This window comes from Papio anubis, chromosome 5 (genome assembly GCF_008728515.1).
Source record: "Papio anubis isolate 15944 chromosome 5, Panubis1.0, whole genome shotgun sequence".
Taxonomy (NCBI): Eukaryota; Metazoa; Chordata; class Mammalia; order Primates; family Cercopithecidae; genus Papio; species Papio anubis.
Genome location: NC_044980.1, coordinates 152896486 through 152911524, shown reverse-complemented (window position 1 = coordinate 152911524; position 15039 = coordinate 152896486). Strand labels below are relative to the sequence as shown.

Sequence of the window (15039 nt, the reverse complement as noted above, 5' to 3'; positions counted from 1 at the left end):
GGACATGGTGATTTTCCATTTCCTGTTCCCATCTCTGCAGACTGGCAGGCTTAGAGCTATTTCAGGGGAGGGATTTTGTGTAAACTCCCTGTCAGACAGCTGGCTGGGCCGGAAACTCTTAAATTGTTCAATTTGCCGTAGCAAGTTTAACACCCAGACCTGTTTGTCCAGGGCCTAACTTTCTGGGCTCTGCATGGCTTTTTTTATTTTAATTTTATTTTTATTTTCCGGGAGTGAGGGTTGTATTTCAAGCTGCACGAATTAATTGAATGTGCGGTGTTCGGGAGCCCCTGATCACAGCAGCCCACCCCTCACCACCCAGGCATTTACCTATCAGTTTTGTCGGTTGTGATAGCTAGCACCGGCAGGGCACCTTTGTTTGGTTTTGAAATCCGTTTCAGACTCCAAAGAGATACGTCGACCTGTTCTATCCCATGGTGCTGAGATTAGAGATTATTTTTATGTGCGGAGCATTTGCCTTGATTTTTGAGATTTCCTTCAAGGAGTGTGTGTTGCCTCCCTCCACCTCTGAAATCTTAATTTTAATTACAAGCATTGAGGTGTCTAGACAGGAAAAGTCTCTTCTTTGTCACCTACATGGTGGGGTTTCTGGGACTTTTCTAGGGAAGTCTGACGCCTCCCGACTTGTAGGTACTTGTACAACAGGTTCATGCTGAGATATTCTTGGACTGGAGCAGACCTACGTTCTGGAACGTTCTCTGACAGTTATTCTGCTAGCTCTGGCTTCTAGATTCCCAGCAGCAGGGTCTTGCCTTCTGAGGAGTTTAAGGTGTTTTTTTTATCAGCAGGAGAGTAACATTTGTTCCTGTAGAAAACCAGAAGATGGGAAAAACTAAAAATAACAAAATAAAAATCACTTGTAATCTCACTACATTCCTCTTTTCTGTAATCGGAACCTGGGGGCAGAGGGTAAATCCTAGCCTCAGTGGTGATGGGATAGTTAATGTTTCTTGAGTGTTTATTTTTATCTTTTTGAGGCAGGATCTCACTCTGTCACTCAGGCTGGAGTGCAGTAGCATGATCACAGCTCCTTGCACCTCAACCTCCCAGTACCTGGGACCACAGGCGCATGCACTGCACACCACCAGGCCCTGCTTTTTTTTTTTTTTTTTTTTGAGACACTGTCTCACTCTGTCGCCCAGGCTGGAGTGCAGTGGCACAGTCTCAGTTCACTGCAACCTCCGCCTCCCAGGTTCCAACAATTCTTCTGTGTTAGCCTCCCGAGTAGCTGGAACTACAGGCGTCCACCACCACACCCAGCTAATTTTTGTATTTTTAGGAGAGACAGGGTTTCAACATATTGGTCAGGCTGGTCTTGAACTCCTGGCCTCAAGTGATCTGCCTGCCCTGGCCTCCCAAAGTGCTGGGATTACAGGCATGAGTCACTGTGCCCAGGCTATATGTCACACAGTGTTCTGAATTTTTTACACAGATTTACCAATTGAATCCTCAAAACAATTCTATAAGGTAGGCTGTAGTTGTATTTTCCCCAAATATCAGAGGAAGAATCCGAGGCCCAGTCAGTTAGGACATTTTCCCTAAAAGCATACAGCTAGGATGTGGCTAGTAATGGGGACCCAGGTTGTCACCTTGGGGTTGACTCAGTGGCTCTGAGCCACTGTACAACTATGGCCCTCGTTGTACAGCCAGACCACGTCCTTCCTTGGCTGTGCCAGGAAGACTCAGGTCAGAACATGGAGAGATTGCTGGGAGACTCCTGGGCACGCTTCCTTCTGAGCCAGCAGAGCAGCATTTGTGCTGATGGCGATTGAAACATCAGCCCTCAGGACCAGCTCTTGTATCTGGAAGCGTCTCCCCTCTGAACCTCAAGGGCGCTACCCAAGATGGTCTCTCCTCTTCCTTCTCCCTGCTCCCCGCAGGGGTCAGAACAAAGGATCAGGGTCCCCAGTGCCCACACAGTCAGCACAGCAGCCCCCTGGACCAGAGGTAGCCCCTGGTTAGTTAGGAGTGAGCTTTCTTTAAAGCAGTGACACCAAAACCTTCGTGGCAGGAGAGAGCTGCATAACCCCTATCCTCCATACGAGGACAGAAGCACTTGTGGAACGCCGTCCCCAGATGCCAGCTATACGCGTTACAAATGGCCCCCGCCCCGCAGGCCCTGCTTTCAGTCAGTGACACTTATTTGGGTCGTGTGTAAAGCGGAGCACAAAGGAACCAGGGATTGCCTGAGGCTGCAGTGTGACGTCATCACAGCAGTTTCTCCTTCCTGACACAGGGAAGTCCTCCCAGCAAGAAGGGAAGCCCGTGGGTGACCCAGCTGGCTGAATGCCACCTCTGACCTGGGAGGCATTTTCACAATTTCCTTCTAAAGAAAACAGCCACCCACAACCTCACCATGGTCTCTGTTTTTTTAAAATTGGGCCCAGGAACTGATTCAGCCTGTTAGAAATGGGCTTGCTTTCATTCTTTCATCCACCCGTCCTTCCATCCATTCCTTGATTATTTATCAAGGCCTACTCTGTGCCAGAGACTGGAGATGCAGCCCTGCTCTTGAGAGAGGAAGGAGAGGAAGAGAGCTTTTTCTTTATTTCCTGAGGGAGGAAGGCAGCTCAGCCAGGCAGGGTACCCAGAGCCACCTTCACGCCAGGTCTACCCAGCGGACCTTGGAAGCCCAGGAATGGCCTGTTTCTCCGGGATGTTTCCTAACTACAGGATCAGAAAGGCGCTAGAAATCTTGGATGCGGCTACAGCAGGTCCTTAAGAGCAGAGTGGGAAGGGGAGGCTACCTGGCCTCCAACCCTTGTGGTCCCCACAGCTTTCTCCCTTCCTTGAGCACCACTGAAGCACTGTCTTACAGATGCAGGATTTTCTAGCTTTGTCCCTGGCTTTCTCTCTCCCCCACACCAAATCTCATCCAGAAACCAAACCACCGTCATTGTATCTGTGACTGTCATTTCAGTGCTGGGTCCGAATTGAGCACAAGTTTATAAAAAGCCCTGTTCTGAGCACACTAAGCCACCGTGTCACCCTCACCACAATTCTACCTACTTGTCTTCTTTCCATTTCACAGATGAGGAAGCACAGGACCAAGAAGTTGTGACTTATCCCAGACCATATGGCTAGTAAGTGGCTGCCACTCTATAGAATTCAGGACAGTCATCAGAGTGTGTGCCCGGCCCGCTGCACTGCCTTACGCAGTAAAAACAGCCTGCCAGAGCGTGGCGTCCTCAGAGTAGTTTCACACCCTCTCCATCAATTGCTCAAAATCTGTCTCCCCTGGTTTCTTGGAAAGACACTTGTCTGCTGGGCGTATGAGCAGTGCCTTTTATTGCAAAGAGTAGGAAGCACCTTTCTTGCTTTCAATAACTGCAAGAAGTCAAAGAGGGTTTTTGTTTTTTAAAAAAAGGTCAGGCTGGGGAGCACCTACAGTACAAAAAGTTTCCTGTTAGAGAGCCACTCCTGGCCAGGCACGGTGGCTCACGCCTGTAATCCCAGCACTTTGAGAGGCCGAGGCGGGCAGATCACGAGGTCAGGAGATCGAGATCATCCTGGCTAACACGGTGAAACCCCGTTTCTACTAAAAATACAAAAAATTAGCTGGGCGTGGTGGTGGGCGCCTGTAGTCCCAGCTACTTGAGAGGCTGAGGCAGGAGAATGGCGTGAACCCGGAAGGAGGAGCTTGCAGTGAGCTGAGATTGCGCCACTGTACTCCAGCCTGGGTGACAGAGCGAGACTCCATCTCAAAAAAAAAAAAAAAAGAGAGAGCCACTCCTTTGACTTAAATGCTATCATTAGAAGAAAACAGTAAGTCCTGTTGATCATATAGCTCTTTAGTGGAAAGTCTCTGGAATTAAATTTCTAAGTAGCATAAGCAAAGGGGAGATTGAAGTCAAGAGGATTTGTGGAAGGGCCAGACGTCGTGGTGCATGCCTGTAATCCCAGCACTTTGGGAAGCTCAAGTAGGAGGATCGCTGGAGCCCAGGAGTTCAAGACCAGCCTGGGCAACATAGTGAGACGCTATCTCTTCAACAAGTAAACAATTTTTTTAAAATCTTAAAAGTTAAGAGTATTTGTGGAGAACAGGGTTAGATGGGGTGAAGCTGAAACTAGCGTGACACCCACATCCATAGGAGTTCCTCCACCTAGATAGATACACTCATTATGGAGCTTGTAGGATTGCATATGTGACTGTATATAAGATTTCCTGCCTATAATGTAGAAACCTCGGGACTTTGGAATCATTTATTCATTCATTTTTTAAAATACACAAAAGCTATTTGTTATTAATTTTATGCTAGAGGCTGTGCTAGGTGAACAGGATCTGTGGTATTCTACAAGACAGATTTGGTCCCTACCCTCATGGAGCAGACAGACAGACTTTTAAATGCTGCTTTGTCCTTTACCAGCTGGGAGATTTAGGTAACTCGACCTTTCTGAGCTTCTGTTTCCATGTGGGAAACACCCCCAACCTCCCAGGGTTGTTGCCAGAATCAACTGAGAGCATCTGTTAAGGGCATAGCAAGAACAGTTCAGGGACCCCGTAGCCCACCCAGCCCTACAGTAAATAGAGGTGTGGTCCAGGGGCTGCCAGCACATTTGATGCCTGCTGTGTGTCGGGCCTGGGATGCAGCAGCGAACCAAGTGCCAAACGAAGCTCTCCGCCCTCCCAGAGATCACATCCTGGTGTGTGGATTCTCTGCCTCTTGCTACCCAGTGGATTCTCTGCCTCTTGCTACCCAACTGGTTGACCTGAGAAAAGTCCCACCCTGGGGAGGGGGAACATCTGGGAAAGGCCTTGGATGCAACACTCACTCCCCTTTCTTCCTCCCTGACTGTGAGCCTGGAAATCACCAGCAGGAGGTCAGAGTTCAAGGTTACAGTCCTGGAGAAAGGAAGCTGTAATGACTCTAGTCGACTCCATGCATTCCAGCACAGCCTGGACTGTGGAGTTGGGTAAGGGTAGGGGAGCCTTTTGTTGGGCTTTTTTCAGCTCCTTTCAGAACCTGTAAGAAAATATGTTTAGCTAACAGGACTTGAGAAGATCCGGGGTCTGGAGTGCAAAGAATACCATGTTCAATAAATAATACAGCAGCTGCTACCATTTATAGAGCACCTCCCACATGCCCATCCTGTTACCTGGGACGCTTCTTGTGCCCTCCCTAGTGCCCTGTGAGGTGTGGGTTTCCAGGTGATTGCCCAAGATCACACAAATGATACCAGGAGTGAGGATGGGAAACTGGCACTTGAGCCCCTGCCCTGCCCCTGCCCCAGGACATTCCTGCCTGTTTCTGGTGGGGACTTCCCCCAGAATCCTGGCTGTCCCTCATCACACCGGCTCCAAGGCCATAAATAAAGCTGGTAGAAGTTCTCCCTTTTCTGGGGCTACTTTTCTCCCCTCCAGGAAGGAAGAATCTGAGGGGGAAAAGCATTAGCATCAGAAAGGTCTCTATTGAGCCTGGCCCTGCCTGGGCTTCCACTCCCGGGATGCTCCCTTGCCAGCAAAGGCTGCAAAGCTGGGAAAAAGCCCTTTCAGCCAGAACTTTCTCTTTCCTCTTCTGTCCTTGCCACCTGACTGCATAGCACTCCCCACAGGCACCTGGGAAGATAGATGTCAGGCCCCACCTGGGAAAAGGCAAGGCCTGGACACCACTGGGCGGTTCTTGATCCCTCTGAGCCGTCAGCCCCATCTTTCCTTTATCACCAGCACCTGCAGGGTAGGCTGGCGGCTGCTGGAGGGGCGTGGGATAGCTATGGGGTCTCAACTTCTGATAAAATTATAGTTCTCGTTCTGGGATAAAATGAGGAAGAGATTTTTTAATAGGAGAGCGGCCATTCTTGTGGAGGAATAACTTTGCCTGTTTTTAAAGGCATTGCATTTCTTTCCCCCCGCCCCGCCCCACCAGACAGTCTCGCTCTGTCACCCAGGCTAGAATGCAGTGGTGCGATCTTGGCTCACGGCAACCTCCGCCTCTGGGGTTCAGGCAGTTCTGCCTCAGCCTCCTGAGTAGCTGGGATTACAGGCATGCACCACCACACCCAGCTGATTTTTGTATTTTAGTAGAGACAGTGTTTCACCATGTTGGCCAGGCTGGGGCATGGCGTTTCTTTTCTTTTCTTTTCTTTTTTATTTTCTTTCTTTTCTCTTCTCTCTCTCTCTCTCTCTCTCTCGAGATGGAGTCTCACTCTGTTGCCCAGGCTGGAGTGCAGTGGCGCGGTCTTGGCTCACTGCAACCTTTGCCGCCCAGGTTCAAGCGATTCTGCCTCAGCCTCCCGAGTAGCTGGGACACATGCCACCACACCTGGGTAATTTTTTTATTTTTTTAGTAGAGACGGGGTTTCACTGTATTGGACAGGCTGGTCTTGAAATTCTGACCTTGTGATCCACCCACTTTGGCCTCCCAAAGTGCTGGGATTATAGGTGTGAGCCACCATGCCTGGCTGGCATTGCATTTCTTTAGGGAAGAAAAGTAGCCAGCTGTGGCTTTAAAACCTGTTTCTCTTTAGCCAGGAAACTTTGGCCTCATCTCTGAGCCTGGGTTAAGCACCTGAATGTGCAGTGCACCAGGTAGCCCTGAATGGGTCTGTCAGTAGGCATCTTCCGAGGCGTGAAGGACTTTTGGGGGGATTCATGGGGCACAGTGCAGAACACAGTCTGTCTAGTTGGGGGTGGGCCACACTCGGGGCTGGGCCACAGGAATGAGGCAATGCTGAATTTTTACAGAATCTTGTTCTGTGCTGGTTACCTTTTTGTTTAAGTTTTCGGTTTTTTTTTAAAGGCAGTGTAAATGTTAATGATTGTTGGAACTGGGTAATAACATTCAAAGGACTTCATTATAATAACGTTTCTCTGTCTCTTTATGTATATTTAAAATTTTCTAAAATAAAATGGCTTTTTTTTTTTTTTGAGATGGTGTCTTACTCTGTCGCCCAGGCTGGAGTGCAGTGGCCGAATCTCAGCTCACTGCAAGCTCTGCCTCCCGGGTTCACGCCATTCTCCTGCTTCAGCCTCCCCAGTAGCTGGGACTATAGGCGCCCGCCACCTCGTCCAGCTAGTTTTTTGTATTTTTTAGTAGAGACGGGGTTTCACCGTGTTAGCCAGGATGGTCTCGATCTCCTGACCTCGTGATCCACCCGTCTCGGCCTCCCAAAGTGCTGGGATTACAGGCTTGAGCCACCGCACCCGGCCAATAAAATGACTTTTTAAGCAATTAAAAATATTGCTCATCTTGGCCCTAATTCAGAAAAGTCAGGAATCCGGTTTGGTCTACCTTGAGGCTTGATTGCCAGGACAGTAGGTGGAAGATAAGCCAGTCTTCAGAGTGGTCACCTTCATAGAGAAAGAAAGTAGAATGTGGTTGCCAAGGACTTGGGAGGGGGGGACCTAGGAATGATTGTTTAATGGGGACAGAGTTTCAGCAAGATGAAAAACTTTCTGGAGAGGGATGGTGGCGATGGCTGCTCATCATTGTGAATGTCCGTATAATGCCACTGAACTGTACAGTGAAAAATGGTAAACTGTATATTATGTGTTCTCACAAGTTTTTTCTAATTCAGAAAAAAAAAAAAACCAGTCTGTAAGCTAGATCCATAGCATCTTGCCACCACGGCCTCATCTGTGGTTAAGCATGTAGGCCACATGGATGGACGCATAGTCATCCTCACCTGCCACGAATTGCCCAGGAGCTCTGTGTGCCAGCCTCAGGAAGTGGTGTCAGGAATCAGCCAGCCAGGTGCAGAAAGGAAGGCACATAAGAGGCATCACTTACAGGCACCACCAGCACCATCAACACTAAGGGTACACGTGCATCTGCCTGGCCTCCGAGAGCCAGAGGAAGTGCTTCTGTAGGTTTAGAATGCTTTTTAATCTTTTAAGTATGTTGACAGTGACCAGGCGCAGTGGCTAATGCCTGTAATCCCAACACTTTGGGAGGCCGGGGCGGGCAGATCACTTGAGCCCAGGAATTCGACCAGTCCGGGCTCTACTAAAAATACAAAAATTGGCCAGGCGTGGTGGCGTGTGCCTGTAAACCTAGCTACTCGGGAGGCTGAGGTGGGAGGGTCACCTGAGTCTAGGAAGTTGAAGATACGGTGAGCCAAGATTGAGCCACTTGCACTCCAGCCTGTGCGACAGGAGTGAGACCCTGTCTCAAAAAAAGAAAGAGGTTGATAGGGCTCCTGCTGTTCCAATTTAGGACAATGTGAACATCAAAAAAGAAAAATGTAGATGGAATGATAGGATTTTTAAAACTTCCTTTTCAACCCCCAACCCCCAGTATAATAATTTATTCAGAAAAGGATCATCCATGGATGTAAAGCCATTGAGCTAAAGGTTGTTGAGAAACAGGATATTCACAAAGTGTCCCCTCACAGATTACTTATTAATTTCCCAGGGAAGCTGGTACCTTGAACTGGAGCGGTCTTGTGTCACCACCTTAATCAAGTGATCTAACGTAGGCTGGTACAAAGTGACGTTGCCTAGGACTCCAGCTGTGTCCAGTGGGTGAGGACAGAACAGTCTCTGTCATTTTCTTGCCTGTACTGTTTGACCTGCATCTAATTGTGAGGAAACAATCAGACAGATCCAGAATGTGGAGCATTTTACAAGACAACTGGCCTAGATTCTCCCAGAGTCGGTGTCATGAAAAACAAACGAAACAAGGGGACTTCAGTGATAATAGACTCCGTGTGTGAACCTAGTTTGGATTCTGGATCCAAAAACACAAAACAAAGGTTATAAAAGGCATTTTTAGGACCCCTGGAGAAAGTCAGATGTGGACTGAATGTTAGAAAATGTGATTGCATTAATGTTCATGTCTTAGAAATGCTAATAAGCATTACGATTTGTAGGAAAATGACCTCAGGAACAGATGCTGAAGTGTTCGGCGGTTAGCATGTCATGTCTGCAACTTGACTAGAAATGGTCCAACAAAACCAGTATTTACAGACAGAATACACCTAGACAGAGCACACACGGATCAGGGTCAGCAAGGGCAGAGTCTGGTGAAGGGTCTTATGTGTTCATTGTTCTCTTTCGTCTTTTCTCTGATTTGAAAAATTTCAAAATCAAAAGTGCATCAAAGGAGTCGGAGAATCCGTGGCTATTGTCTGGCTTAGACAGACTCAGAATTCTGTTCCCAGCCTCTCCCAGGGGACTCGCGTAAAGTCTTCTAGGCATCTGTTGCCTGTGCAGTTTGTTGATAAGGAGAAAGCAGCTGAGTAACAGTGCTTGGCGGTGGCAGTGCTGGGGACAACGGGCCAGCCCCACTCACAGTCCTGGGAGGAGGGGAGGAAATGTCTGCCAGGCACGTGCAGCATCAGGAAACTCATAAAATCTTTTCTGGCTGCGAAATGTGTTGTGCTGGGGGATAGTCGCTCACCTGGGCTTGGCCTGGCCAGCAGTTAAAGCAGGGGCTCTGAAGTCTGCTTCTGGGTGTAAAAGCTGAGTTCTCCCATCAGCTTCTTCTCTGAGCCTCTGAGGATCGTAAAGAACCTACCTAGAAGGTTCCTGCCAGGAGCCAGTGCGTGGCCAGCTGGAAGCACAGCCCATTCTGTGTACCGGGGGCTTGTGAAGCACTTTCCGTTCTGCAGCACCATTTTGTCTTCACGTGGGACGTGGTCCTACATCATAAGCAAATAAACAGCCTGTGGAGTTTAGTGCTTGTAGGTCCAGAGCAAAATCCTGAGGATTCAGACCCAGCTCTGCCTGGCTGTGGCCTGCCGTGTGGTGCGTCCCCAGGAAGCAGAGGGAGCCGGTGAAATCAGATTCCGCAGTAATCCTTGGTGCCTTCCATTGGAGGATAATCCTCCTGGGCCTGGTAGCAGAGCTCTGAAAGGTTTGAAAAGCGGGGAGGGGAGGAGGAAACTAATCTGATTGAGCACATCTGCCAGTTCTGAGAGATTGCTGGCTGCCAGCAGTGCTGTGCAAGGGTCTTAGTGCCACCCCAGTACAGTGCACCTGCACCTCGCCACCTCCTGCTCTGGGGAGGGAAAGAGAGCTCGTTTCTATTGAGTGCATGCAACCAAGGCTGGCTCAGCACAAGATTCAGGGAAGCTGTTGGAAAAAATAAATAAATAAAATTCTTCCTTTTAAAAACTGCACAAAGAGTACATGATCATTGGAGAAAAAAACTGGGAAATACAAGATCATCAGAGAAAAATTCAAATGGCCTAAAATATCTCTTTCCTGAGAGGACTGTTCATTCATTTAACAAATATTTATTGGGTACCTACTATGTGCCAGGCATCTGCTGAGAACTGCCGGCACAGCAGCAAATGGTTTGGACTCAGTTCCCATTCTTACGAGGCTTAGAGTCAGATGCCAGCCATTAATATTAATACTTGGATGTTAAGCAAGTAATCTGAGTGTAGAAGTCCCTTTAATACCTGGAGGTCTCTAAACTGAGCTCTGGAGGACACAGATAAGGGAGGTGAGGGGAAGAGCATTCCCAGCCCGGGGAGGGGTCGGGGAGGGGTCGGAGTCCCACGTGGCTGGATCCTGTGCTTGGAGAGGGAGTGTTGGGGGGTGGGGACGGGCAGCGCTGCTGAAGCCAATGGAGCCAGTCGGCCAGAGCCTCAACCCTGGGATTTCCAGCCATGCAGGAGGCTCTTCCTCTTTGGGCAGCTTTGACCTCGCATTGGCCTGCCTGAGTAGCTCTTGTGTGCAAGACAAGAAAGTGTGTACTTCGGACACAGCACCATTGCAGGCTGAGCGACTGGGCTCCAGATGGAATGTGGGCTTGCTGTAAACTGCATGGTGCGGGGCTGGTAGTGCCTCTGCCCTTCATTGTCTTATACATTTCCACTCCTCTGCATCAAAGACCAGAGCTTTGTGTCAGGTCATCGTTACCCACTGAGTGGGCTGCTGCAAGGTTTGCCGAGAAGGGAGCAACCCTGGTCTGCCGAGACACGGTTGATTGATTCTGCGGTGACGTCTTTTGAGCCATCCTCAGGAGTGTGTTGTATCTGCTGTGGTGGTTCCTTCCTTATCTCCCCTAAGCAGCATGAGAGATGGGAACTGGGTCACAGGCGCCTGCAGCTGGGAGCAGGTGCGTGCTGTGTTGTTTGCTGTTCCCTTCGTGAGCACTGAGGTGTGCTTTGAGGTCAGCTGGGTCGCCCCACTGCCTCTTTTGGCATTTGCTTAGTGGCAGCTCCACACCCCATGAGGCTGGCTTTGGGTCACGGGTGATCAGACCAAGGCCAGGCCCTTGAAGGCCTCACCACCTGATGTGGGAGTCGTACAGTATAGGGGGCTGGTGTGGAGGATGACTTCTGAGAGGCGGGGACTCGAGGTGAAGGACATGTCAGGGTTGGCTGAGTGAGGAGGAGATGGGGAAGGGTGCTCCGGGCCCGGGGGGCTGTGTCAATGAAGGCTTATAGGCAAGAACTGCCAGGGACGGGATCCACGGCCACCTGTGGCGTGGTTTCCCCAGAGTGAGGAACATTGAGGCTGGAGAGGCCCACACTCCAGAGCCTCACACAGTGGAAGCCGTCATGCCCCTCACCAGCCCCTGACTCGACCGTCAGGGCACAAGGACCCCACATTGTCCCCTCAGAGCATCCATAACTGATGACTGCCAGGGGTTGCTATGTAAATGCCTCTGCTCTTTAACCCGTGGGTGGGATAACCTGAGGCCTGTCTTAGGCTGTTTCTCAGAATTCCTCAGTAGGATTAAGCTCGGATTGTCCACAGTGGTGACTCCCTTGTGTCCTTTTGGGCTTTCTTCCCTCTCCTGTTCTCTTCCCCCACCTACCGAGCTCTCCTGGGCTCACCTTCCGAGACCTGGAAACCAGAGGGAACCCAAACTAAGACCCCGTTTACACAGTTCGAATTCAACAGCAAGGATAGCGGGAAGCCATTGGAGAGCTTTTCTACCCGTGGAGGGGCAGGGCCGGGTTTGTGCAGCCACGCTGACTCTAGCCAGGAGGTTGGATTGGTTAGGGCCAGATGGAGAGCAGAGAGAGCACCTTATTCCCCAGCCCTCAGCTGCTGCCGACCGCTGTCACCTGCTTTCTGTGTTCCAGAGGCTGGTCTGAGCATTTGGTGTGCATTTTCCCATTGACTCTAACAGAAGCCTTAGGAAGTATAGGTTGCATCTTACAGATGAGGAAGCTGAGTCACAGAGAGGCTGAGACACCTAGCCGTGATCCCCCAGTGGGAAGTGATGGCTTGCACATTCAAGCCTAGGTTTGACAGATCTGGAATGAGTGCTCTTATTCCTCCTCATTCCGGCCTGTCTGCTTTCTGTCTTCTTTGCCAGCACTGTCCAGGCACTGTAAGGTGGGCCGTTAGCTTTCTGGGTGCAGGTAAATGTCTTCCAGTAACCCCTGCTTCCCCTGCTCCCCCACAGGTAAGTTCGAGGATCGGGAAGACCATGTCCCCAAGTTGGAGCAAATAAACAGCACGAGGATCCTGAGCAGCCAGAACTTCACCCTCACCAAGAAGGAGCTGCTCGGCACAGAGCTGCTGCTCCTGGAGGCCTTCAGCTGGAACCTCTGCCTGCCCACGCCTGCCCACTTCCTGGACTACTACCTCTTGGCCTCCGTCAGCCAGAAGGACCACCACTGCCACACCTGGCCCACCACCTGCCCCCGCAAGACCAAAGAGTGCCTCAAGGAGTATGCCCATTACTTCCTAGAGGTCACCCTGCAAGGTGACAGCTGGGACCCAATGGCAGGACCTCCCACCCTTTCCCCACCCACCCAGGGGTCAAGGTCAGGCGGCTCTCAAACGCATGTCCATCCAGATCAGGCCTTCTCACTGGGGCCTGTGCACCCAGATCACTCTTACTTTGCAGGCGATAAGCAAAGAAAGGGCAAGGATTAGCCCAGTGTGTTACCAGTAACACGTAAAAGAGAAATAGCAACTTATGTACAGGCAGCTGGAAATCTAGAAACTTACAGATCACCTGGTAATTTTTCTTACAGTAACCGGGAACATTGCAAATGAATTACATAGCACAGATTTTGCAGATCGGTTATTCTCAAATACTGCCATCATGTAGATAGTATGTAGCAATAAAAGTTACCCTGTTACTTGAAACTTACTTGAAACTCGCTCTTCCCAGTGTTTTAGAATCTAGATGTTAACTGGGTCAAAAACACTGCTGATACAGCCAGGTGCGGTAGCTCACTCCTGTAATGGGAGGCCGAGGCAGGCGGATCACGAGGTCAGGAGATCGAGACCATCCTGGCCAATGTGGGGAAACTCCATCTCTACTAAAATACAAAAAATTAACCAGGTGTGGTGGTGCGTGCCTGTATTCCCAGCTATTTGGGAGGCTGAGGCAGGGGAATTGCTTGAACTCAGGAGGCGGAGATTGCAGTGAGCGGAGATCGCGCCACTGTACTCCAGCCTGGCGACAGAGCGAGACTGCATCTTTTTGTTTGTTTTTTACAATAGACATTTATTTGAAGTAAAATATCTGTAGACCAAATAATTCTTAAGATTGTTTCAAGTTTAACCATCTTCGTAAGAGCTGCATCCACAGACTTCAATTACATGATTACCTCTTTACCCATTCTTCTCTTTCTTTTCTTTCCCAAGTAACCTCTTTCAGATACAGTTCAAGGTAGAAATTTTTCTCTTCATATTTGGTTCACTGCTCTTTAGGCAAGATCTGATGCTTCATGGTCAGGTCCAGTGCTCTCTACATGTGAAACATCCTGTCATTATAACGTTCTCAGGAAGCCTTCTTATGGCTTCTTTAAATCTTCATTCTCGTATATTGTGTCATCTCTCGTTAACCCCAGTTTATTGAATCCTGCGGCATTGTAATACCATTTTCGAATACCATCCAGCCACTTACCTGATGCTGCAACAGCCTTCATGCCAGCCATTTTGACCAGTGAGACTCCGTCTTAAAAAAAAAAAAAAAAAATACTGCTGATACAACCATCCCATAACCTACCACAAACTAAAATGGGCATGAGTATCCAGATCAATGATTGGACTGGGCACGGTGGCTCACGCCTATAATTCCAGCAATTTGGGAGGCTGAGGCAAGCAGATCACCTGAGGTCAGGAGTTCAAGACCAGCCTGGCCAACATAGTGAAACCCCATCTCTACTAAAATACAAAAATTAGCCAGGCATGGTGGTGGGCGCCTATAGTCCCAGCTACTTGGGAGGCTGAGGCAGGAGAATTGCTTGAACCCGGGAGGTGGAGGTTGCAGTGAGCCGAGATTGTGCCATTGAACTCCAGCCTGGGCGACAAGAACAAGACTCCATCTAAAAAAGAAAAAATCTCAAGCCTGTAATCCCAGCACTTTGGGAGGCCAAGACGGGCGTATCATGAGGTCAGGAGATCGAGACCATCCTGGCTAACACGGTGAAACCCTGTCTCTACTAAAAAAATACAAAAAACTAGCCAGGCGTGGTGGCAGGCACCTGTAGTCCCAGCTACTCAGGAGGCTGAGGCAGGAGAATGGCATGAACCTGGGAGGCGGAGCTTGCAGTGAGCTGAGATCCCACCACTGCACTGCAGCCTGGGCAACAGAGCGAAATGTCTCAAAAAAAAAAAAAAATCAGTGATTGTGATCCCAAGCATTAACTGAGCATTTACTGCATGCCAGGTGTCTTGCTTCAGTGCTTTGCACACATTATCTCATTTGAACGTCACAGCAACCCCACACCAAAATCACCTCCATTAATCATATTTTACAAAAGAGAAAACTGATGCTGTAACTTACCCAAGGTTATTGCTAGGATTTTTTAATTTTTTTTTTTCTTTTTGGAGGCGGAGTCTTGCTCCATCGCCCAGGCTGGAGTGCAGTGGCACAATTTTGGCTCACTGCAACCTCTGCCTCCCAGGTTCAAGCGATTCTCCTGCTTCAGCCTTCCGAGTAGCTGGGATTACAGGCACGTGCCACCACACCCAGGTAATTTTTTGTATTTTTAGTAGAGTCGGGGTTTCACCGTGTTAGCCAGGATGATCTTGATCTCCTGACCTCGTGATCTGTCCGCCTCGGCCTCCCAAAGTGCTGGGATTACAGGTGTGAACCACCGTGCCCAGCCGATTTTTAAAATTTTTTTAGAGGCAGGATCTCACCATGTTGCTCA

The 15039-nt window shown here is 49.4% G+C and overlaps 1 protein-coding gene and 1 pseudogene across 2 annotated transcripts in view; one reads left to right on the top strand and one right to left on the bottom strand.

The window, feature by feature from the left end:
- CCNJL (cyclin J like) overlaps window positions 1–15039 on the top strand; it is a 62111-nt gene that overhangs the window by 41443 nt on the left and 5629 nt on the right. For both annotated transcript variants that reach the window (XM_009209504.4, XM_003900458.4), the window contains exon 4: window positions 12330–12632. In XM_009209504.4, coding sequence (XP_009207768.1) covers window positions 12330–12632 — 303 coding nt within the window. The remainder of the gene's footprint in view (window positions 1–12329; window positions 12633–15039) is intronic.
- Window positions 13485–13818, bottom strand: LOC100998848 (annotated as a pseudogene).